Source organism: Cetorhinus maximus, chromosome 23 (genome assembly GCF_964194155.1).
Source record: "Cetorhinus maximus chromosome 23, sCetMax3.hap1.1, whole genome shotgun sequence".
In the NCBI taxonomy this organism is placed as follows: Eukaryota; Metazoa; Chordata; class Chondrichthyes; order Lamniformes; family Cetorhinidae; genus Cetorhinus; species Cetorhinus maximus.
This window is the reverse complement of record NC_135901.1, coordinates 25,383,144-25,408,140: the sequence shown is the minus strand read 5'-3', so window position 1 is coordinate 25,408,140 and position 24,997 is coordinate 25,383,144. Positions and strand designations below refer to the sequence as shown.

Genomic DNA, 24,997 nt, shown 5'->3' with positions numbered 1-24,997 from the left:
CTCGTTCACTGATGCCCTTTAGGGAAGGAAATCTGCTGTCCTTTCCTGGTCTGGCGTACATGTGACTCCAGAACCCCAGAAATGGCCAAGCAAACCACTCAGTTGTACCAAACCACTGTGAAGTCTGTAAGGAATGAAAGTGGACCGACACCACATGGACAGCAGTGGTTCAAGAAGACAGCTCACCACTACCTTCTCAAGGGAAATTATGGATGGAGCAATAAATGCAGGTCAAGCCAGCAAGGCCGGCATCCCATGAATTAAAAAAAAGATTCAACACACTGTGTGTTTAGCTGATTTATTTTTCTTTCATCAACAATATTTTCCCCTATGACTGGTCTGGAGTTTATTAACATGAACAGAAACAGACCCCAATGAACATGGCTCAGTCCTGGATGTGATTAGCAGCAAAATCTAATCACTGTAGTTACTTGTGAATTCCCTGGTGTTTCAGCAGGTTGGATGAATGAATGAATCTCCTCCCACACTCAGAGCAGGTGAACAGTCTCTCCTCAGTGTGAACTCGCTGGTGTTTCAGTAGGCTGGTGAATGAGTGAATCCCTTCCCACAATCAGAGCAGGTGAGTGGCCTCTCGCCAGTGTGAATTCGCTGTGTACAGTGAGGTCCGATGATATCCTGAACCCAGTCCTGCAGTGAGAGCACCTGAACGGTCTCTCATCAGTGTGAACACATTGAGGCGGAACTTTTATAGCACTTTCCGCAGTCTGGGCATCCAAAAGGTCACTCGTCAGTGTGAACTCGCCGGTGTTTCAGCAGGTTGAATGAGTTAGAAAATCCCTTCCCACATATGGAGCAGGTGAACAGCCTCTCTCCAGTGTGAATTCGCTGGTGTGCCAGCAAATTCGATGATCGAGTGAATCCTTTACCGTATTTAGAGCAGGAAAATGGCCTCTCCCCAGTGTGAATTCTCTGGTGTACAGTGAGTTAAGATGATCGCTTGAACCCAGTCCCACAGTGAAAGCCGTGTGAACCCGTCGATGGAACATCAGTTCCCAGGAACTTTTAAAGCACTTCCCACAATCCAGACATTTAAAAGGTCTCTCCCCAGTGTGAATTCGCTGGTGTCTCAACAGGGTGGATAATTGAGTGAATCCCATCTCACACTCTGAGCAGGGGAATGGTCTCTCCCCAGTGTGAACTCGCTGGCGTTTCAGCAGGGTGGAGGAATCAGCGAATCCTTTCCCACATGTGCAGCAGGTGAACAGCCTCTCTCCAGTATGAACTCGCTGGTGTATCACCAAGATCGATGATCGAGTGAATCCCTTCCCACATATGGAGCAGCTGAATGGTCTCTCTCCAGTGTGACTGCATTGATGAGTTTCCAGTTCAGACGGGCAACTAAATGCATCCTCACAGTCCCCACATTTCCACGGTTTCTCCCCCATGTGGATGCGCTTGTGACTCGACAAACCAGATGATTGGCTGAAGCCTCATCCACACACAGAACACGTGTACAGTTTCTCCCCACTGTGAACGGTGCTTTTTCCTTCCATATTCAAACTCTGATGATATTCAGGGTAGGATAAATTGGGTTACACTGTCAGATCCTGATGTGACATTTGTTCTCAGTTTACCGAATGCAAATCTTCTCCTTCTAACACCCTGTGAAATCGATTTAAGACAGAAAAAAGAGAGTGAGAGAGAACCCACAAAAACATAAAGGCAGGTTGTGAAATTGAGTTGAATGAATCTGGTAATTTGTGGGGCTGGCACTAGGAAAAAGTGACCACGAAAACTGCTGGATTGTGGTAAAAACCCAACTGGTTCACTAATGTCCTTCAAAGGATGGAGCCTGTCACCCAGTCTGGGCCTTTTTAAAATGTTTCTGTTTATTCATTCAAGGGATGTGGGCTTGCTGGGCCAGCACTTATTGCCCATCCCTAATTGCCCTTGAGAAGGTGGTAGTGAGCTGCCTTTTTCAACCCCTGAAGTCCATGTGGTGTAGGTACACCCACAGTGCTGTTCAGGAGGGAGTTCCAGGATTTTGACCCAGTGACAGTGGAGGAAAGGTGATATATTTCCAATTCAGGATTGTGAGTGACTTGGAGAGGAACTTCTATGTTCCCATCTATCTGCTGCATTTGTCCTTCTAGGTGGTAATGGTTGTGGGTTTGGAAGGTGCTGTCTAAGGAGCCTTGGTGAGTTTCTGCAGTGCATCTTATTGGTGGTACACAATGCTGCCGCTGTTCGTTGATGTGAATGTTTGTGGATGGGGTGCCAATCAAGTGAGCTGCTTTGTCCTGGATAGTGTCAAGCTTCTTGAGTGTTGTTGGAACTGCACTCATCCAGGCAAAGGGAGAGTACACAAAACTCTACCCTCAATGGGGAAAGAAGAGTGAGAGAGGATTAGGAGCAGAAGCAGAGGAGAGGGCTTTTATATATCTCTAACTCAACCAGAACTTTGACAGAATCTCCCAAATGCTCAACCTCCACAACCTAGATGGACCAGGGTAACAGGTGTACGTCAACACCATCATCTCCAAGTCACACACTGTCCTGACTTGTCTGACATCCAGTATTGAATGAGCAGAAATTTCCTCCATTTAAACATTGGGAAGGCTGAGGCCATTGTCTTCAGTCCCCACTACCAACCCCTAGACACTGACTTCAGTCCTCTCCCTGATAACAGTCTGAGTCTGAAACAGGTTATTCAAAACATCAGTGTCATATTTGATCCCGAGACAAGCTCACAGCCACATATCTGCATCATCACCAAGACTGGATTCCACCTCAGTAACATCGCCGGACTCCACCCCAGTCTCAGCTCATCACAGCATCTTTACAATGCAGAAGGAGGCCATTCGGCCCATTCAGTCTGCACTGGCTCTCTCAAAGGGCATTCCACATATTCCCACTCCCTGCCTTATCCCTGTACGGTTTTCAGATAGCAATCCAATTCCCTTTTGAATACCGATAGAATATCGATTGAACCTGCCTCCACCACCCTTTCAGGAAGTTTGTTCCTGAGCCCAACCATCTTCTGGGTGAAAAAGCTTTTCCTCAAATTACATTTACACCTTTTGCCCATTATTTTGAATCTGCGCCCTCTAGTTCTTGATGTTCTTTTGAGTGCGAACAGCTTCTCGCTATTTACCCTGTCCATACCCCTCAGGATCTTGAATACCTCTATCAAGTCTCCTCACAGCCTTCTTTTCTCCAAGGAAAACAAATCCAACCTCTCCAATCTTACCTCATAGCTACAGTTCTTCATCCCAGGAATCATTCTTGTGAATCTCCACTGTACTCTCTCCAATGTCTTCACATCCTTCCTCAAGTATGGTGCCCAGAACTGGACGCAGTACTCCAGATGAGGCCTAACTAGTGTCTTACACAAGTTCAACATGAACTCCTTGCTCTTTTACTCAATGCCCCTACTAATAAAGCCTAAGACACTATATGCTTTATTAACTCAACATGCCCTGCCATCTTCAATGACCTATATACGTATACACTGAGGTCCTTGTGTTCCTACACCTCCTTTAGAGGCTCTCCCTTTATTCTATACTGTCGCGCCATACCTTTCCTGCCAAAACAAATCATCCCAGACTTCTCTGCACTGAACGTCATCTGCCACTTGTCTGCTCAATCCATCAACATGTCTATATCCTTTTGAAGTTCAAGGCTATTCCCATCACAGTTGACAACATTTCTAATCTTTGTATCATATGAAATTTTTGAAATCATGCCATGCACACCACAATCTAGGTCATTAATGTATATCAGGAACAGCAAAGATCCCAACACTGACCCCTGAGGAACTCCACTACAAACCTTCCTCCAAATGAAAAACAACTATTTATCACTACTCTCGGTTTCCTGTCACTCAATCAATTTCTTATCAAAGTGCCTACTTTCCCTTTTATTTCATGACCTAAAATTTTGCTCACATGTCTGTTGTGTGGCACTGTATCAAATGCCTTTTGAAAATCCATATACATCACATCAACAGCGTTTCCTTTATCAACCTTCTCTGTTACCTCCTCAAAAAACAAAGTACTCATTCAACACCTCTGCTATTTCTCTAGCCTCCACATGCAAGTACCTTTTGTGTCCATAATTGGCCCCACTCTTTCTTTTACCACCCTTTTATTATTTACATGCTTATAGAAGACCTTGGGATTCACTTTTATGTTCACTGCCAGCCTCTTTTCATGCTTTCTCCTTGCTTTTCTTATTAGTTTCTTCATTTCCCCTCTTGTCCTTCTATATTCAGCCTGATTCTCCATTGTATTTTCTACCTGACATCTGCCGTATGCGCACTTCTTTCTTTTCATCTTTACCTCTCTCTCTCTCTCTCATCATCCAGGGTGCTCTAGATTTATTTGTTCTACCTTACCTCTTCAAGGGAATATACCTTAACATTGTCAGCAATGCTTTTTCTTTGAAGGAGGCCCCATTGTTCAGCCACTGTCTTTTCTGCCAATGTTTGAGTCCACTCACTCGGCTCAGATGCATTCTCATCCCATCAAAGTTGGCTTTCCCCCAATTAATTATCCCTGCTCTGGATTGTTCTCTGTCCTTTTCAATGATTAACCTAAACCTGCTGATCCAATGGGTCACCGTCCCCTCGAGGTTCTCCCACTGATATTTGATTCACTTAGGCCAACTCATTCGACAGAACCAAGTCCAAAAGGACATGTCCCCTTGTTGGACTGGAAAAATACTGTTGTAGAAAATTACCTTGAACACATTCCAGGAACTCTCACCCCGCTTGTCCTTTTGTACTATTCCTATCGATTCCAGTCGATATTTGGATAACTGAAGTCCCCCATTATGATTACTCTATAACTCTTGCACCTCTCCGTAATTTCTTTGCAAATTTGTTTCTCCACATCTGTTCCACTAGTTGGTGGTCTATGTCCTACACCAATTAATGTTATTGCACCTGTCCCATTCCTTACCTCTAGCCAGAGATATTCTGTCCTTGACCCATCTGGAACAGCCTCTCTTTCCAGCACTGTAATGCCATCTTTAACCAGTATTGTAACTCCCGCCCAGCCCCCCCGCTTTTCTTCCTTTCCTGTCGCTCCTAAACACCTTATACCCAGGAATATTTGATGCTCAGTCCAGCCCTTCTTTGAGCCAGGTCTCCATTATAGCAAAAATATCATAATTCCATTTGATAACCTGTGCCTGCAGTTCACCAATCTTACTAATCCCATTCCATGCGCTCACATACATGCACATTAGCCCTGATTTAGGCTTTTTTCTACTTTCTGGTTTAATATGACCCCATCTAATGATCTTGTGTTGCCTACTCTAATTCTATCAAACTCTCCAAGTATTCTATCTCCCTCGATGTAACTCTCTGATATACCCTCATTATCAGTAGATACTTCACGACTTCCCACTGCCAATTTTTCTCCTCTGCACTCTGAATTTCGCCTCAGGTTCCCAAACCCCTGCCAATCTAGTTTAAACTCTCCCCAACAGCACCAGCAAACTTCCTCGCAAGGACACTAGTCCCAGTCATATTAAAGTGTAGCCCATCCTTCTTGTATAGGTCCCACCTGCCCCAGAACTGGTCCCAATGCCTCAGAAATTAAAGCCCTCCCTCCTACTTCATTTCTCCAGCCAAGTGTTGAACTACTCAATCTTCCTATTCTTATGTTCATTAGCATGTGGCACTGGGAGTAATCCTGAGATCAATGCTCTTGAGGTCCTGCTTTTTAATTCCCTTCCTAACTCCCTAAAATCTACTTTCAGGACCTCATCCCTTTTCCTACCTATGTCATTGGTCCCAATGTGCACCACGACCTCTGGCTGTTTACCGTCCCCCCATCTCTCGGTCATCCCATTTACTGACACAACAGCTCAGTCACGCTGGAGTAAGACCATTCAGATACTTCACTTGTGCAGAGGAATTTATTCAATTTTCCAACCTGCTGGCGCTCGAGCTTTGAAAGTTGAAAGCATCTGTTGCGCAATCAGCACAATCTCATTGGCGAGGAGCAGTTTAACTGCTTTGTTGAAGGAAAACAAATCATTTGTTCACCCCACCTGCTGAGACTCCACTAAGTTCACATCCGACAGTAGGGACTAGTTCTTCCGTTAGTCGCATCCAGGACAGAAAAGTAGTAGAGTTTGGTTGCTGTATGAATTGATTTTAATAAGTTTATATCTTGGCCCTGATGGCTCCAAACAAAATCGGATCACAAAGCAAAGCAGAATGATCGATTCAATGGCGGTGAGTTTACCCAGCATTCTCCGCGGAGAGGAATGTGTCCTACCAGACCACGAGCTTCCGACGCAGGCGCACTGCTGGGCTGTAACCGGAGCCTGCGCACTGCGGTCTCTGACTGGGGCATGCGCAGCGCAGGTTGTACCTGGAGTTAGACGGAGAAGCGAGAAACAATCGAGTCCGGTTGAGTCCTGGAGCGGCTGGGTGGGTGGAGAGGATTAGAGCCAGAGGAGTGGGCAGGGAGGATTCATTAACACTCGGTGGAGGCCTCAAACCCCGAATGAAAAGTTGCCGATCCTGTTTTCACGGGACGGGGTGAGAGATCGTGAACTCCTGGTTCATAGGCCGGGTTAACGGCTGCCATCTTGAGCGGGGTCAATGTGCAGCAGGGCGCATGCGCGGTCATCCCTGCCCCGGTCAGCAGGAGGAGAGGATGTTGTGAATTTCTCAGGGATGGATTTTAGAAACTCCTTCTACAGGGGGTGAGAAGGGGAGGATTTACACATAGCAAACTCAAACCAAGAGAAAGGTTTGTCTCTGCAATTTCTATCCTGGACTCACAGTGATGGTTTCCATAAACTTACAGGTTACTGGAAGTGGAAGATTGACAGATGGGAAACTCAATCCAAACATCACATCAAGATCTGACAGAGTCATTCAATTCATGAGGACCTGAACATCATCGCCCTTTGAATGTGGAAAGGAAAAGTTTGTCTGAACTGCCTGTGGGAGAAGATTTTAGGTATCAGTGTGACTGGAAAAGCACCAAGACACACAAACCCGGGTTAGAGCACACCTGGAAAACTGTGTTCAGTTCTGGGTAACAAATATCAGGAAGGATAGAATGGCCTTAGAGGGAGTGTAACACAGATTTACCTGAGTGATCTGAGCTCCAAGGGTTAAACTACAGAACGAGATTACACAAAAGAGTCACAGAGGAGGCCATTCAGCCCATTGAGTCCATACCAGCTCTCTAAAGCAATCCAATCAGTCCCAGTTCCCTGTTCTATCCCTGTATCTTTGCAAGTTTATTTCCCTCAAATGTCTATCCAATATCCTTTCGAAATCATTCATCATGTCCATTTCCAGCCCCTCATAGGCAGTAACATCCAGGTCATTATCACTCACTGTGTAATAACATCCTCCCTCATATCTCCCGTACCTTTTACCCAAAACCTTAAATCTCTGTCCTTGAGCAATCAGCTGATGGGAACAGCTTTTATTTGTCTACCTTATCTAAACCTGTCATAATCTTGTGCACCTCTGTCAATCTTCCCTCAACCTCCTTTGCAGGAACCAGTCCAGTACATCTCCTCTGCACCTTCTCAAGGACCTTCACATACTTCCTAAAGTGAGGCGATCAGAACTGGATGCAATTCTTGAATTGTGGCCGAACCAGAGCTTTATAAAGATTCAGCATAACTTCCCTGACATGTGGGGGGCTTTCAAACGTCAGTTGATAAGAATTCAGGACCGGCATGTTCCTGCTAGGATGAAGGATAAGCATGGCAAGTTTCAGGAACCTTGGAATACGAAGGATATTGTGAGATTAGTCAAAAAGAAAATGGAAGCATTCATAAGGGCTAGAAGGATGGGAACAGATGAAGCCCATGGAGAATACAAAGAATAGGAAGAAATTTAAGCAAGGAGTCAGGAGGGCTAAAAGGGGTCATGAAAAGTCACTGGCAACCAAGATTAAGGAAAATCCCAAGGCCTTTTATACATATGTAAAGGGCAAGAGGGTAGCCAGGGAAAGGGTGGGCTCACTCAGGGACAGAGGTAGGAATCTGTGTGTGGAGCAGAAGAAATGGGAGAGATACTGAATGAATACTTCTCATCAGTATTCACCAAAGAAGGACTTAGTGGTCGATTTGTCTAGGGAAGAGTGTGTAGATAGCCTGGATCATGTTGAGATCAAAAAAGAGGACGTGTTAGGCATCTTGGAGAATATTAAGGTGGATAAGTCCCCAGGGCCAGATGGGATCTACCCCAGAGTACTGAGGGAGGCAAGGGAGGAGATTGCTGGGGCCTTGACAGAAATCTTTGTATCCTCACTGGCGACGGGTGAGGTCCCAGAGGACTGGAGAATGGCCAATGTTGTTCCATTGTTTAAGAAGGGTAGCAGGGATAATCCAGGAAATTACAGGCCGGTGAGCCTTACGTCAGTGGTAGGGAAATTATTGGAGAAGATTCTTCGTGACAGGATTTACTACCATTTGGAAGCAAATGGGCGTATTAGTGAGACGCAGCATGGTTTTGTGAAGGGGAGGTCGTGTCTCACTAACTTGATCGAGTTTTTCGAGGAAGTGACAAAGATCGATGATGGAAGGGCAGTGGATGTTATATACATGGATTTCAGTAAGGCCTTTGACAAGGTCCCTGATGGCAGACTGGTACAGAAGGTAAAATCGCACGGGATCAGAGGTGAACTGGCAGGATGGAAACAGAATTGGCTTGGTCATAGAAGACAGAGGGTAGCAGTGGAAGGGTGCTTTTCTGAATGGAGAGCTGTGACTAGTGGAGTTCCGCAGGGATCAGTGCTGGGACCTTTGCTGTTTGTGGTATACATAAATGATTTGGAGGAAAATGTAACTGGGCTAATTAGCAAGTTTGCAGATGACACTAAGGTTGGAGGAGTTGCAGATAGTGAAGAGGATTGTCAAAGGATACAACGGGATATAGATCGGTTGGAGACTTGGGCGGAGAAATGGCAGATGGAGTTTAATCCGGACAAATGCAAGGTAATGCATTTTGGAAGGTCAAATACAGGCAGGAATTACACAGTAAATGGCAGAACCCTTAAGTGCATCGACGGGCAGAGGGATCTGGGTGTACAGGTCCACAGGTCACTGAAAGTGGCAACTCAGGTGGATAAGGTAGTCAGGAAGGCATATGGCATGCTTCCCTTCATTGGCAGGGGTATTGAGTATAAAAGCTGGGAAGTCATGCTGCAGCTGTATAGAACCTTGGTTAGGCCACACTTGGAATATTGCATGCAATTCTGGTCACCACATTACCAGAAGGATATGGAGGCATTGGAGAGGGTGCAAAGGAGGTTTACCAGAATGCTGCCTGGTCTGGAGGTTATTAGCTATGAGGAGAGGTTGGAGAAACTCGGATTGTTCTCACTAGAGCGACGGAGTTTGAGGGGCGACTTGATAGAAGTTTACAAAATAATGAGTGGCATGGACAGAGTAGATAGTCAGAAGCTTTTTCCCAGGGTGAAAGAGTTAATTACTATTGGACATAGATTTAAGGTGAGAGGAGAAAACTATAAAGGTGATGTGCGGGGCAAGTTTTTTATGCAGAGGGTAGTGAGTGTCTGGAATTCTCTGCCAGAGGAGGTGGTGGAAGCAGCTACGATAGTGGTGTTTAAGAGGCAGCTTGACAAATACATGAATAGGATGGGAATAGAGGGATACGGACCCCGGAAGTGCAAAATGTTTTAGTTTACGGGCAATATGATCGACGCAGGCTTGGAGGGCCGTAGGGCCTGTTCCTGTGCTGTACTTTTCTTCCCTGTTTTTGTTCTCAATACCACTATTTATGTAGCTCAAGATCCAACCTGCTGTGCTAACTTCTCTCTTAATACATCCTGTCACCTTCAGAGATCAAAGCACATGAAGCCCTAGGTCCCTCTGTCCCTGCACACTCTTTAGTGCTGTGCCATGAATAATATCTTCCCTCTCCCTCCTCCTCCTGCTAAAAATCACCTCACTGTGAGGGTTGTAATCCCTGGAATTTAGAAAACAAAGAGGTGATTTGATCAAAGTTTTCAGGATATTAATTGGAACTGTCAGGGTAGATAGAGAGAAACTATTTCCGCTGGTTGGGGAATCTATGTTGAGTGGGCGGAGTCTAAACAAAGAATCAGGTTCCAGATGCTTTTCAGGGAGAGAGTTCCAGATCCTGACAACTCTCTGTTGGTGCGCTTCCCTGTTTCTGTACTCAATGCCTCCATTTATGAAGCCCAAGACCCCATATGTTTCCCTGACTACCCATCAATCTGTCCTGCCATAAGAAATAGGTCCCACAAATGGTTTAATCATCACCCATACTTAGAAAGCCTATATAACGATACAAGATTTAAAATAGTTCCTGTACTATGTGCCCTGAACACCATACACCCATCCCCAAGGTTATGTCATCCCATCTTCAAGGACCTTGATGTTCAGATGATAAGGGAATTATCCAGGAATTTCATAAGTCAGAATGCAGGGAGAGAGATAGGTGGACTATGACCACCCAGTAGCCATGACCCTGGTGTTAAGGCAGTTTTCGGAAAACACTGAAATCGTCCCTGTGATAGTGACACCAGTAAAAAGGGTGGAGGGAACAGAGGGATCAGTGACTGGGCTGGAATAGGGGCCACGGCTGGCACGGCCGCTGGGAAGCACTTAGACATGGAGAATATGTGGGAACAGGACGAGGCTGTGAGGCAGCAATGGACAGGAATCTTCAGTAAAAGAAATAAAAGGCAGAGAGATGAAATCCTGGAACAACAAGAAGGAGTGAAATCCAGAAAAGAGATGGTGGACGGACTGATCGAGAGAAAGGGAACGGTCAATGAGATCGTTCAGCAGAATAAGATTGAGGTGAAAAGTCAAAACATGTCTAAAGCTGTTCACTGTGTGATGTAAGGAGGGTTTTTATTGGATCAGATACAACAAGGCCAGGAGGACATTGAGAAACAATAGCGAGTCCAACAATAGAGAGCCCAAAGGGTCTGGAGAGGGAGAGTTAATAATCCCAGGGAGTCACAGGCTGCACAAACTTGAAATGTGAGTCCAGACCCATTTTAAAACAGTGAACAAATATATCGTAGATTTTACTGAGACTCTTTTCCTTGTCCCAGCTCCTGTAAATACTGACGGGAAAGGGACCGGAATCTCAGGAGGCTCCACATCGCTGGCTGCTCATGTGGAAATGATCTCCGATCAAATGAATGTGCTTCTGCTGTGAGTATTTAATAAAACATCCGAACCTCTCATTATGCTTCCTGGCTGGAAGAGATTGTGGATGCCCAGGAGGAATTGGAGCCTGGGGTGGGCCAAAATTCGATGATCCCAGATAATCCTGGAGGGTTGTAGAGCTGGAAATCATCACAGTGTTGGTCAGCGAGCACAGGGGTGGATGGTGAACAAGAGTTGGTGCGAGTAAGGATATAATTGAAAATTTAACTGAATTCTTTGAGGAGGTGACCAGGTGTGTAGATGAGAGTAGTGCAGTTGATGTAGTTTCTATGGATTTCAGCAAAGCCTTTGACAAGGTCCCACATGGGAGACTTATAAAGAAGGCAAATGCACATGGAATACAGGGTAATTTGATAAGGTGAATTCAAAATTGGCTTAGTTGTAGGTGACAGAGGGTGATGACAGAAGGATGCTTTCGTGACTGGAAGCCAGTGTCCAGTGGCGTACCACAGGGATCTGTGCTGGGTCCCCTATTATTCATCATTTATATAAACGACATAGATGACTATGTGGGAAGATATAGACGGGATGGTCAAATGAGTAGATTTGCAGGTAAGTGGCAGATGGAATTTAACCCTGAAAAGTGTGAGGTGATACACTTTGGAAGGAGTAATTTGACAAGGAAGTATTCAATGAACGGCATGACACTCGGAAGTTCTGAGGAACAAAGGGACCTTGGCGTGTGTGTCCATAGATCTCTGAAGGTGGAGGGGCATGTTTGTGGGGTGGTGAAAAAGGCATATGGGACACTTGCCTTTATCAATTGAGGCATAGATTACAAAAGTAGGGAGATCATGTTGGAGTTGTATCATCCTTAGTGAAGCCACAGCTGGAGCACTGTGTGCAGTTCTGGTCACCACATTATAGGAAGGATGTGATTGCACTGGAGGGGATGCAGAGGAGATTCACCAGGATGTTGCCTGGGATGAAACATTTAAGTTATGAAGAGAGGTTGGATAGACTTGGGTTGTTTTCGTGGAACAGAGAAGACTGAGGGGCGACCTGATCGAGGTGTACAAGATTATGAGGGGCATGGACACGGTGGGTCGGGACAGCTGTTCCCCTTAGTTGAAGGGTCAGTCATGTGGGGACACAAGTTCAAGGTGAGGGGCAGGAGGTTTAGGGGGGATGTGAGGAAAAACTTTTTTACCCAGAGGGTGGTGACGGTCTGGAATGCGCTGCCTGGGAGGGTAGTGGAGGTGAGTTGTCTCACATCCTTTAAAAAGTACCTGGATGAGCACTTGGCACGTCAACACATTCAAGGCTATGGGCCAAATGCTGGTAAATGGGATTAGGTAGGTAGGTCAGGTGTTTCTCACGTGTTGGCGCAGACTCGATGGGCCGTAGGGCCTCTTCTGCACTGTGATTCTGTGATGCGCAGCTGAGTTTTGGGTGACCTCCAGTTTCTATGGAGTTGAATCGGGGAGGCCGCCAAGACGCACATTCAAATAGTCCAGTTTAAAGGGAACAAAGGAATGGATGAGTTTCAGCAGCTGATGAACTCAGGCAGGGGCACAGCTGTGCAATGTTACTGAGGTGGAAATGGGCGATCTTAGTGATATGTAGTCAGAAGCTCAGCTTGGGCTGAAATATGACAACAAGATTGTGAACAGTCTGGTTCAGCCTCAGAGAGCTGCAAGAGGGATGGAGTCGGTGGTTAGGGAGTGGAGTTTGTAGTGGGGGCTGAAGACAATGGCTTCGCTCTTCCCAGTATTTAAATGGAGGACATTTCTGCTCATTCTGCACTGGATGTCAGACAAGTCAGGACGGTGTGTGAGTTGGAGGTGATGGTGTTCACTGGCAACTGTTACCCTTCTCCTTCTAGGTGGTGGTGGTTGAGGCTCCGGGGATCCTGTGAAATTCCTGGATGAGTTGTAGATGTGCAGAACACTTCTTCACCCCTTGCATCTCCCACCTCTCTCTCTCCTCAAATGGAGGCCAGAGTCTTGTGTTGGCCCAGTCTGGGTTTCCAGTTCCCTTCCCTGAAGGACATTAGTGAACCAGTTGGGTTTTGATGATAATCCAGCAGTTTTCACGGTCACTTTTTCCTCATGTGAATTCCACTTATAACCAGATTCATTCAGCTCAGTTTCACAACCTGCCTTTTTGTTTTTGTGGATTCTCTCTCACGCCCTTTTTTCTGTTTTAAATCAATTACACAGGGTATTAGAAGAGGAGGATTTGCAGTCAGGAAACTCAAACCAAAAATCACATCAGAATCTGACAGAGTCGTCCAATTGATTGGAACTTGAGTATCATCGGATTTTGAACATGGAAGAAAAAAGCACTGTTCACAGTGGGGAGAAACTGTACATGTGTTTTGTGTGTGGACGAGGCTTCAGGCAATCGTCTGGCCTGTGGAAACACAAGTTAAGAAGAAGCTGCAGACACAAGTGAGAAAGGAATAGAATGATATGCTGATAGAGAGAAATGAGAGGCTCACGTATAGCATAAACACTGGCATGGACCAGTTGAACAGAATGACCTGTTTCTGTAATGAATATTCTGTGTAATTCTATTTAAATTCCTTTTATAGTGTGACTGGAAAAGCACCGAGACAGACACACACCCGAGTGAGAGTGTTCAGTGCGCTGACTGTGGAAAGAGCTTTTGCTAGTTACACAACCTGAAAAAACATCACACCGTTCACAGTGGGGAGAACACAGTACATGAGTTCTGTGTGTGGACAAGGCTTCAAGTGATTGTCCAACCTGGAGAGACACAAAGACGGCAGTACCATGGAGAAACCATGGAAATGCGGGGAATGTGGGAAGGGATTCAATACTCCATCCCAGCTGGAATCTCATCGACGCAGTCACACTGGGGAGAGGCCGTTCACCTGCTCTGTGTGTGGGAAAGGATTTGCTCAGTCAGCACATCTTACAAAACATCAACTTGTTCACACTGATCAGAGACCTTTTAATTGTTCTGACTGTGAGAAGAACTTCAAAAGCAAAATGGATCTGCTGAGACACCAGCGAGTTCACACTGGGAAGAGGCCGTTCACCTGCACTGAGTGTGGGAAGGGATTCACTCAGTCAGCCAACCTGCTGACACACCAGCAAGTTCACACTGGGGAGAGGCCATTCCCCTGCTCTGTGTGTGGGGAGAGATTTAATAACGTATCCAACCTACAGAGACACCAGCGAGTTCACACTGGGGAGAGGCCATTCACCTGCTCCAAGTGTGGGAAGGGATTCCTTCACTTATGCAACCTCACTGAACATCAACTTGTTCACAGTGATCAGAGACCTTTTAAATGTTCTGACTGTGAGAAGAGCTATAAAAGCAAAAGTGACCTGTTGAAACACCAATGCACTCACACTGGGGAGAGGCCATTCACCTGCTCTATGTGTGGGAAGGGATTCACTTCGTCATCCCACCAGCTGAGACACCAACGACTTCACCAGTGACTGCAGGGGTTGGATCCTGCTGTTATTGCCGCTGTTCATCACGTCCAGGACTGAACCACGATCATTCTGATAGTTGGTGTTTGTTTCTGCTGATGTTAATAACCCCTATAACTGGCTGGAGTTCAATATTTTGATATCTGTCAAATGAATTCATGTTGTTTCAGACACACCCTTTGTTGAGTCTTTAATTTCTCCAGGATAAGAGGAGATTACTTGATGTCCTCTTATTGACTGTTCCATCTTTTCTCCTTTCTAATTCTAGATTATTTCAGTTCTCACACCTTCGGTTACTCTCATGGACAAGTCCCAGCTCCCCATACCTTCTGGAGTGGCTCCCCTAGCTTTGGGATCCAGGGAAGGTGTCGGTAACACTCCTGAGATCACTGAACACAAAACTCAGTCTGCTAATCACTTTCAGCTACTGGACTCAGTGTGTGTCCCACAGCATTGCTCTCACCTTCGATGTGTGAAAAGAGCATCACGTCTGCAAACCTGGTTTAAATTTAAATTCACTCAGCAAAAGTATTGAACAGGAATCTGGAGGTCGATGAGATTTTCTGCAGTTTTTTAAAATTCATTCAAGGGATATGGGCTTCGCTGGCTGGGCCAGCATTTATTGCCCATCCCGAGTTGCCCTTGAGAAGGTGGTGGTGAGCTGCCTTCTTGAACCGCTGCAGTCTGTGTAGGTACACCCACAGTGCTGTTAGGGAGGGAGTTCCAGGATTTTGACCCAGCGACAGTAAAGGAATGGCGACCGACACGGCTGAGATTTCCATTGTCGCTTCCGGTGCCTAGGCCGATGTCGGGTGATCCGTCCGCTTTCATTACTTTTTTGTCACTTTGTCACAGTTTGATATGACTGAGTGGCATTTAAGAGTCAACCACATTTCTGTGAGTTTGGAGTCACATGTAGGCCAGACCAGGTAAGGACAGCAGATTTCCTTCCCTATAGGATGTTAGTGAACCAGATGGGTTTTTTACAACAATTGACAATGGTTTCAGGGTCAACATGAGACTTTTAATTCCAGAGTTTTATTGAATTCAAATTCCACCATCTGCCATCACAGATCCAGAGTTGTCCAGCGACAATAGCTCTACACCATCGCCTCTTCCTAGGTGCCAAGAATCCAAACACACAGTTAAACCTGGAGGCAATTAATTCAAATCATTTCATTCCCAGGTTTGAAATTAAATTGGGATTTATATTGTGGCAAATTTTACATTTCTGGAGAAATCAACATTGCTGCTGCGCACAAGTCAGCTGCTTCCCTACACTCGTAGTAAGGAGGTAGTGATATCACAGAAAGGGAAGATCAGCGGGGCTCTAAGTCAGTACCTAACTCATAGAGTCATAGAGGTCTACAGCACAGAAAAAGGCCCATCAAGCCTGCGCTGGTCAAACAAGTACCTAACTATTCTAATCCCATTTTTCAGCATTAGGCCCATAGCCTTGTATGCCATGGAATCGCAAGTGCACATCCAAATACTTCTTAAATGTTATGAGGGTTTCTGCCTCTACCACCCTTTCAAGCAGTGAGTTCCAGATTCCCACTACCCTCTGGGTGAAAAAATTCTTCCTCACATCCCTGCTAAACCTCCTGCCCCTTACCATAAATCTGTGCCCCCTGGTTATTGATCCCTCCACCAAGGGGAAAAGTTCCTTCATGTCTACCCTATCTATCCCCCTCATAATTTTATACACCTCAATCATGTCCCCCCTCAATCTCCTCTGCTCCAGGGAAAATAACCCCAATCTATCCAATCTCTCCTCTCTACTAAAACTCCAGCCCAGGCAACATCTTGGTAAATCTCCTCTGCTCACACCAGGATGAGTCTGATTTCCTTTCACTCTGGTTAATATTGTTCTTATTCATTGTCAGCTTCATCGACTTTGACTGGAAGTGACTGGGAACATTGGTCCAGTTGTGTTCAATGTGAGGTCACAGCTCTGGGCTCATCTCGGGTGTTGTGTTCACCTTGGAGTGGCAGAGACTCTGTGTCTGAAATGGAGAATCAATGTCAGTGAGATAGGAAATGAGACAGAGAGTGAGAGACAGACAGAGGGTGAGAGGCAGACAAAGGGTGAGAGACAGACAAAGAGTGAGAGTCAGATGGATGGTGATAGACAGACAGGGAAGGAGAGACAGACATAGGCTGAGACACAGAAAGAGGATCAGAGACATACAGACAGAGGGTCAGAGACAGACAGGGGGTGAGAGACAGATGGGTAGATACAAATGGAGTGCGAAAGACAGTCACAGAAAGAGAGTGAGAGACAGTGAAACAGAAAGATTGAATGACAGTGTGACAAAATGCAAGGGAGAAAGATAAATAAAGAGATTAATACAGTCAGAGAGAATGTGAGACACAAAAAGAGACAGAAATTGTTTCAAAGCAAAAGGCAGAAGGACCGGGAGAGAGGAGACAGAGACACAAAGAGACCCAGGGAGAAAGATAGAAGGACAGAGAGAAAGAAACAAACAGAAAGAGAGGTTAACTTTGCATCTTCTGTCTGCAATAAATAGGAGAGATTAGGGGGTTTGTGAAGTCTGAATCATTCACCCCTTTATCACTTTGAGAAATATGAACTGATCAGAGAGAGACAGCATGGATTTGTAAAAGGCTAATTCATGTCTAACTAACTGTACTGTATTTTTGAGGAGGTCACTAATGTAGTAGGTAAGGGAATGTCAATGGATGTTACTGATATTGACTTCCAGAAGGCATTTGATAAAGTTCCATACAAGAGACTTTAACAAAATGAAAGTGCCTGGAATTAGAGATAATCTATCACTTAAATAGAGAATTGGTTTGGAAATACTGGACAACAGCCTCCTCTTCCCAGACACATGATCCCGACTGTGAGGTGCTGGATAGTCCAGAGAGATCCCTGGGTGGACACAGTACGTGTAGTCATTTTAATAATAATCTCACCTTCAAGAAACAAACTGCTCCTAGGAGTGAAATGTGGAATTGGTGCCGAAATCCTGAAAGAAAAGGAACTGGAATTCTACCTGAGGACTTTCAGAGTTTTGATGGAGTTTGTGGCTGAAATTGCTGGGTGGACTTCTGAAAAATGCAGATCTCCCTTTGTTGCATTTGCTATTTAATATGTAATTTTTAGTTAATAGCGACTGCAATGTGCCTGTTAATTCATGTTTAATTTGTGTTGATTTTGGTTTGATTGTTAAAGTAAAAGGTATCAAAAGTAAAATCTTGTCCAATGGTTTTCTTGTTGGGGTCGTTTGGTAAATTTGGTTCTTTTGGTTTGTTGATCTCCACAGGGATCATAACATGGTGGATACATTGGATTTGATCTTCCAGAATTCCTTGGATTTTAGAACAGTTCCCAAGGAATGGAAGGTAGCAAACATAACCTCGCTATTCAAAAAGGAGGAAGAGAGAAAATGGGGAACTACAGACCAATTAGTCTAACATCAGTAATTGGCAAAATGCTAGAGTCTATTATTAGATGTGGTAACAGGACACTTAGAAAATCATTAACTGATTAAACAGTCAGTACAGATTTATGAAAGGGAAATCATGTTTGTTTAGAGCTTTTTGTGGGTGTAATGGACGAGGTGGATATCGAGGAAATCAGTGCATGTCGTGTATTTGGATTTTCAAAAAGCATTTGATAAGGTGCCACACAAGAGATCATTACACAAAATCAAGTCTCAGATGATTGGGGTAATAGTCTAGCATGGATTGAGAGTTAATTAATGGGCAGAAAACAGAGAATAGGAATAAACGGGACATTTTCAGGTTGACAAGCTGTAACTTGTGGGTACCACAAGGATCAGTAGTTAAGCCTCAGCTATTCACAATCGATATCAATGATTTAGATGAGGACACTGAGTGAAATGTATCCAGATTGCTGTCGATAAAAGCTAATTGGAAGAGTAAACGGTGACAAGGATGCAAAGAGTCTGCAGAGGGATAGAGAGATTGGGAGAGTGGGTAAGGACATGAAAGATGGAATACAACATGGTGAAGCGTGAAGTTATCAATTTTGATAGAGAAATTATAAAAGCAGGATATTTTATTGAATGGTGAGAGACTGGGAAATATTTGCATTCAGAGGGACCTGGCTGTCCTTGTACATGAATCACAGAAAGTTAACACACAGGTACAGCAAGCAAATGGCAAATGGTCTGTTAGATTTTATTGCAAAGGGATTGGAGCATAAGAGTAAATAAGTCTTACTACAAATAGACAGAGCATTGGTGAGGCCTCATCTGGAGCACTGTGTGCGGGTTTAGTCTCCTTACCTACTTGTCTTAGAGGGAGTGAAACAAATGTTCACCAAACTGGTTTGTGGGATGAGGAGATTGTCCCATGAGGAGAGATCGAGCAGACTAGGCCTATATTTAATGGAGTTTAGAAGAATGAGCGGTGATCTAATTGAAATTTAAAATTCTTAAGGGGCCTGCCAGGGTAGATGTTGAGAAAATGTTTCCCCTGACCGGGGAATCTAGAAGGCGGAGGGGGGGAACAGTCTCAGAATAAGGGGTTGACCATTTAAAATTGAGAAGAGGAGGAATCTCCTCACTCAGAGGGTTGTGAATCTTTGCAATTTTCCACCCCAGGGTGTGGTGGTTCTCAGTTAAAATTAAGGCAGAGTCGATAGAGTTTTGGATATGAAGAGAATTAAGGGATATTGGGGGAGTGGAGCTGAGGTAGAAGATCAGTCATGATCGTATTGAAAGCAGAGCAGGCTTAAAGGGCCAAATGGCCTATTCCTGCTCCTATTTCTTATGTTCATTAAACCTCAGTCTGGTTCCCCTCAAGCTGCTGAGTGAATGAATTAAATCTTTCTTAACAAATCACCCGGATACCAGACTACAAGTCAGGCCATAAACATCGTTTATTGTTTACAAATTACAGTGAAATGTGGGCACACAGACCCTTTCTAGACATGTCTAAATGTAATCAGAGTTATCCGGCAGTTCAGCACTAATGGGGAGAGCTATTTCACAAAACAAGGAACAAAGATTCAACAGGATATTCAGTGATTCATTGAAAATCAGCATGAATGGATGCTGAGTATTAATTACAGCAGGGAGCAGGTTCTGAGGTTATAAATTGGTGAGTTTTTTTTCAGAGTAATTCCTTAAATATCTAACAAGTTAACAGCTTTGAACAGCCCGTCTCTCAAATGACACAAGCCTACTTGTGATTCACAGCTTACCGAATCTCATTCCCGAGTTACAGAAAAGACTTTCTCATGTCAGCATAGAGCTGCAGGATTGGACGGTGATCTGTTTGTTGTTCGTCTTTAGTTCAATACAGTTTATGAATGGATTTAAATTTTAAAAGAGGCTTGCAGACATAATCTATTCATGCATGGATGAGAGATGGTATAGGGTACAGGCTAAGTCTAATGGGAAGGGTAAATGACCTCAGGAATAAATCCCAGCTATCAGAATAAACACAGTACAGTCATGGACTTGATTAACAGCAGCAATAACAGCAGAATCTAACCCCTGCTGTCATTAATGAACTTTCCGATGTCTCATAAGGTTGGATAAACAAGTGAATCCCTTCTCACACTCAGAGCAGATGAACGGCCTCTCCCCAGTGTGAGTGCGCTGGTGTACAGTGAGGTCACCTGATTGCTTGAACCCAGTCCCACAGTGAGAGCATCTGAACGGTCTCTTGTCAGTGTGAACACGTTGATGGCACCGCAGTTCCTCAGGACTTTTAAAGCACTTCCCACAGTCCGGACATTTAAAAGGTCTCTCTTCAGTGTGAACTCGCTGGTGCCTTAGCCGATGGGATAACTGAGTGAATCCCTTCCCACATTCAGAGCAGGTGAAAGGCTTCTCCCCAGTGTGAATGCGCTGGTGTCGAATAAGATCAGCTGATCGCCTGAACCCAGTCCCACATTGAGAACATCTGAACGGTCTCTCATCAGTGTGAACACGTTGATGGCGCCGCAGTTCCTCTGACCTTTTATAGCACTTCTCACAGTCTGCACATTTGAAAGGTCTCTCGTCAGTATGAACTCGCTGGTGCATCAACAGCTCAGATGATACCCTGAACGTCTTCCCACACTGTGAGCAGCTGAATGGCCTGCCCCCAGTGTGAGTGCGCTGGTGCATCCTTAGTACATTTAGGCTTTTAAAGCTCTTTCCACAGTCAGCACATTTAAAAGGTCTCTCGTCAGTGTGAACCGGCTGGTGTTTCTGCAGGGAAGAGAAACTAGTGAATCCCTTCCCACACATAGAGCAGGTGAAAGGTCTCTCCCCAGTGTGACTGCGCCGATGAATTTCCAGCTCAGATGGGTAATTGAATCTCTTCCCACAGTCCTCACATTTACACTGTTTTGCCCCAGTGTGAACGGTACTTTTTGCTTCCATGTTCGAAGGCCGATGATCTTCAGGTCCTGATGAATTGAGTGACTCTGATATGATGTTTGGTTTCAGTTTCCCACCTGCAAATCCTCCCCTTCTGTGAAATTGATTTAAAACAGAGAAAAGGGAGTGAGAGAGAACCCACAAAAACACAAAGGTAGGTTGTAAAACTGAGCTGAATGAATCTGGTAATTTGTGGGGCCGGTACTAGGAAAAAGTGACCATGAAAACTGCTGGATTGTCATAAAAACCCAACTGGGAGGAGAGAGAAGAAGATACAGACAGGGAGCTGGTGGGAGAGTCAGCGGGTGATGATTTTTCTATTTCTACAATTCAATCAGCTGTTCCTCCCGCACTTTCTGTTTCGATTGCAAAGGGGCGGATCTGGAGGACTGATGGGGGTCATCTGGTCCTCCCACCAATCAGAGTGCGTGTTGTGCTGGACTTGCAGCAGAGTGGGCGCGGATCAGCAGGAAGCTCATTGGCTGATTAACAGGATTGCCCCCTACAGCAATGGCGGCTACGCATGCGCCCTGTTCCGCATTGCCCGTATAAAAATGGCGACAGTTAATCAAAGCCTTATTCCTGAAGAAGGACAAACACGGGATCGGAAGCTTCTTATTGGGGGTTTGGGGCTTACACCGGGTTTTGTGAAGCTCACCTATCAAAACCACCAGCCGGCTCCATCCCTCTCGGTCACCCGACAGTTTCTGTCCCGCTGCAAATTTTCACACGACCTCCTGAGACCAGCTTCGTATCCGCACTGCGCATGCTTCACCTCACAATGCCAAGGGTGCGGGGCCCCCCGTGATTGACGGAAGCACCGGACCAATAGAAAGGGAGAGAGTGGTTGGTCTTCCAACCAATCGGAGTGAATAAGGGGCGGGACTGAGCGCGGATCTCGCTCATTGGCTGAAACTCTGCATCATTTGTATTTGTCTCAAGCTCCAGTAGAAAACTGGACCTTTCTGTTTGTGGCTTTAAACAGATGAAACCCTGTGGGTGTGGAGCAAACATTTCAACATTTATGAGTGAAATGTAGGAAAAGATGAACCAATGCACAATTCAAGGGCTGACGTCAAGGAATAACTGGGCAGACAGAGAATGTTTACTGTTTTATATACTGGTCTGGGGGATAATGTTCACTGTTTTATATTCGGGTCTGTGGGATAATGTTCAATATTTTATATTCGGGTCTGGGGGATAATGTTCACTGTTTTATGTTCGGGTCTCGGGAATAATGTTCATCGTTTTATATTCGGGTCTGGGGATAATGTTCAATATTTTATATTCGGGTCTGAGGGATAATATTCACTGTTTTATGTTCGGGTCTCGGGAATAATGTTCACTGTTTTATATTCGGGTCTGGGGGATAATGTTCACTGTTTTATGTTCGGGTCTGAGGGATAATATTCACTGTTTTATGTTCGGGTCTCGGGAATAATGTTCACTGTTTTACATTCGGGTCTGGGGTATAATGTTCACTGTTTTATATTCGGGTCTCGGGAATAATGTTCACTGTTTTATATTGGGGCCTGGGGGATAATGTTCACTGTTTTATATTCGGGTCTGGGGGATAATGTTCACTGTTTTATATTCGGGTCTGGGGGATAATGTTCACTGTTTTATATTCAGGTCTGGGGGATAATGTTCACTGTTTTATATTCGGGTCTGGGGGATAATGTTCACTGTTTTATATTCAGGTCTGGGGGATAACATTCTAGTGAGACCATATTTGGAGTACTGGGTGCAGTATAGGTACCATATTTGAGGAAAGATGTAAATGCGTTGGAAGCAGTTCAGAGAAGGTTTACCAGATTAATACCTGGAATGGGCAGGTTATCTTATGAGGAAAGGTTGGACAGGCTAGGCTTGTATCTGCTGGAATTTGGAAGAATAAGCGGCGACTTGATTGAAGCATATAAGATCCTGAGGGGTCTTGACAGGGTGGATGTGGAGATGATGTTTCTTCTTGTGGGAAAATCTAGAACTAGGGTGTCACTATTTAAAAATAAGGTGTCCCCCATTTGAAACAGATGAGGTGAAATTTTTTCACTCCAAGGGCCATGAGTCTTTGGAGCTCTCTTCCTTAAAAGGTGGTGGAAGCAGGGTTTTTGAATATTTTTAAGCCAGAAGTGGATAGATTCTTGAGAAACAAGGGGGTGATAGGTTATTGGTGGTAGGTGGGACGCAGATTTCAGGTTACTATCAGATCAACCATGACCTTATTAAATGGCGCAGCAGGCTTGAAGGGCTGATTGGCCTACTCCTGCTGCTTGCTCATATGTTCGTCTGTTCACTGTTTTATATTCGGGTCTGGGGGATAATGTTCACTGTTTTATATTCAGGTCTGGGGGGATAATGTTCACTGTTTTATATTCGGGTCTGGGGGATAATGTTCACTGTTTTATATTCTGGGGGAATGATCTGCCTGGTTTGAATTTAAACAAAAGCTTGGCAGTTAACTGTTCCCTTGTGCATTCTCCATGGGAACGCCTCTTCCAATCAGAGTCCACCTGCCAAACAATTAGCACCATTTTCTCATACAAATTGTTGTTCCTTTTACTATTGGTATTCTTGTGAAATATCCTGATGTGTCCAAGGCATAAAGCTTTGACAGCATGTCTCTTTTTTCAGCAATATTCTCTGTCTCTTCATCTCAGTCATTAACATTGATTGTAAATAGCTGAGGCCTCAGCTCTGATCCTTGCGATCCTTTATATTCGGGTCTGGGGGATAATGTTCAATGTTTTATATTCGGGTCTGGGGGATAATGTTCACTGTTTTCTATTCGGGTCTCAGGAATAATGTTCATCATTTTATATTCGGGTCTGGGGATAATGTTCACTGTTTTTCTGTTCCACCATTCACAACCTCAGTGTTTTACAGGCAATAAAGTACTTCTGAAGTGTCGACACTGTTGTAATGTAGGAAACGTGGCTCGCAAATTGCACACAGCAAGATCCCACAAACAGCAATATGATAATGAACAGATAATCTGTTTTTGTGATGTTGATTGAGGATGGAAGAGGATGTGTAAAGAGCTAGTTTTTGCCTGGAGGTGTGAACCAAGGAAACGGTATGTGTGTGTGATAGTGACACAGCCTTGTGTTCAACTCAGAACAATACACAGATATCCTTGTGGTTATGCTTTGAGTAGGACCAGATCATGAATGTTGTGAACAAGTTAAATATAAATATCGCCAGTGTAGCTGCTGCTTGTTAGATAAGGCTGGGCAGAAGAGGGCTCTGGACCCACTGTGTTATCTTCCCAATATTTAATTGAAGGAAATTTCTACTAATCCAGTACTAGATGTCAGATCAGCAGTCTGATAAATGGCCAACAGTGGGGGAGTCAAGAGAGGGGATGGTGAGGTAGAGCTGGTGCCAGTGTAGATTTGGAAATTAACGCAGCGTTTTCAGATTATGTTACCTGGTGGCAGCGTGTGGAGGAGAAATAGGAGGGACCAAGGATAGATCTTAGGAGATACCAGAGGTAACAGCCTGGGAAAGTGGAGAGAAGCTTTTGCAAATGGTTCTCTGGCTATGATTAGATTAGAACGGAACCAGGTGATTGCAGTCCCACCCAGCTGGATGACAGTGGAGAGGTGATGGAGGAGGATGATGTGATCAACTGTGTCAGAGGCTGTAGACAGGGCGAGAAGGACGAGGAGGGAAAGTTTACCCTGGCCAGTGACAGAGGATGTCATTTGTGACTTTGATAAGAGTTGTTCGTGTACCATAGCCAGGGCTGAAACCTGATTGGAGGAATTCAAACATGGAATTCTGGGAAAGATGGACAAGGGTTTGGGAGGTAACAAAACATTCAAGGACTTTGGAGAGGAAAGGGAGATGGGATGGTAGTTTGCAAGGACGTGGGGTCAAAGGTTTGTCTCTTGAGGGGGGGGCGATGACAACAAATTTGAAGGAGAGAGGGAACTATTAACAACATCAGTGAACATGGAGAGGTTGTGTGGTCAGTAGTTTAGTGGGAATAGGGTCGAGGGAACAGGAGGTGTGTCTCATGGATGGGATGAGATCTGAAAGGGCATG

General features: G+C 44.8%; 4 protein-coding genes across 7 annotated transcripts in view; 1 reads left to right on the top strand and 3 right to left on the bottom strand.

The window, feature by feature from the left end:
* LOC144697023 (uncharacterized) overlaps window positions 1-24,997 on the bottom strand; it is a 175,014-nt gene that overhangs the window by 31,550 nt on the left and 118,467 nt on the right. The window lies entirely within an intron of this gene.
* On the bottom strand, window positions 285-6,470 carry LOC144697225 (uncharacterized). Of its 4 annotated transcripts, none has more exons than XM_078569135.1 (2): window positions 6,348-6,470; window positions 285-1,623 (listed from the first exon to the last, which is right to left on the bottom strand). In XM_078569135.1, the coding sequence occupies exon 2, from the start codon at window positions 1,404-1,406 to the stop codon at window positions 771-773; it is 636 nt and encodes a 211-aa protein (XP_078425261.1). In that variant the 5' UTR covers window positions 1,407-1,623; window positions 6,348-6,470; the 3' UTR covers window positions 285-770. The 4 variants fall into 4 exon arrangements, with proteins under 4 accessions (XP_078425261.1, XP_078425259.1, XP_078425260.1 ...); XM_078569133.1 differs by having other exon boundaries at window positions 285-2,333; window positions 6,348-6,430; XM_078569134.1 differs by lacking the exon at window positions 6,348-6,470 and adding an exon at window positions 6,219-6,314.
* Window positions 6,294-14,757, top strand: LOC144697203 (uncharacterized). Its single transcript, XM_078569088.1, has 4 exons — window positions 6,294-6,406; window positions 6,789-6,944; window positions 11,058-11,160; window positions 13,712-14,757. Exon 4 carries the CDS (start codon window positions 13,914-13,916, stop codon window positions 14,586-14,588), a length of 675 nt encoding a protein of 224 aa, XP_078425214.1. The 5' UTR covers window positions 6,294-6,406; window positions 6,789-6,944; window positions 11,058-11,160; window positions 13,712-13,913; the 3' UTR covers window positions 14,589-14,757.
* Window positions 18,659-21,728, bottom strand: LOC144697112 (uncharacterized). Its single transcript, XM_078568935.1, has 2 exons — window positions 21,585-21,728; window positions 18,659-21,041 (listed from the first exon to the last, which is right to left on the bottom strand). The coding sequence occupies exon 2, from the start codon at window positions 20,948-20,950 to the stop codon at window positions 20,084-20,086; it is 867 nt and encodes a 288-aa protein (XP_078425061.1). The 5' UTR covers window positions 20,951-21,041; window positions 21,585-21,728; the 3' UTR covers window positions 18,659-20,083.

What these genes read in the sequence shown, in the direction of transcription:
- LOC144697203 (XM_078569088.1), top strand. Translation starts at nt 13,914, where the DNA reads ATGGAGAAACCATGGAAATGCGGGGAATGTGGGAAGGGATTCAATACT.
- LOC144697112 (XM_078568935.1), bottom strand. Translation starts at nt 20,950, where the DNA reads ATGGAAGCAAAAAGTACCGTTCACACTGGGGCAAAACAGTGTAAATGT.
- LOC144697225 (XM_078569135.1), bottom strand. Translation starts at nt 1,406, where the DNA reads ATGGGGGAGAAACCGTGGAAATGTGGGGACTGTGAGGATGCATTTAGT.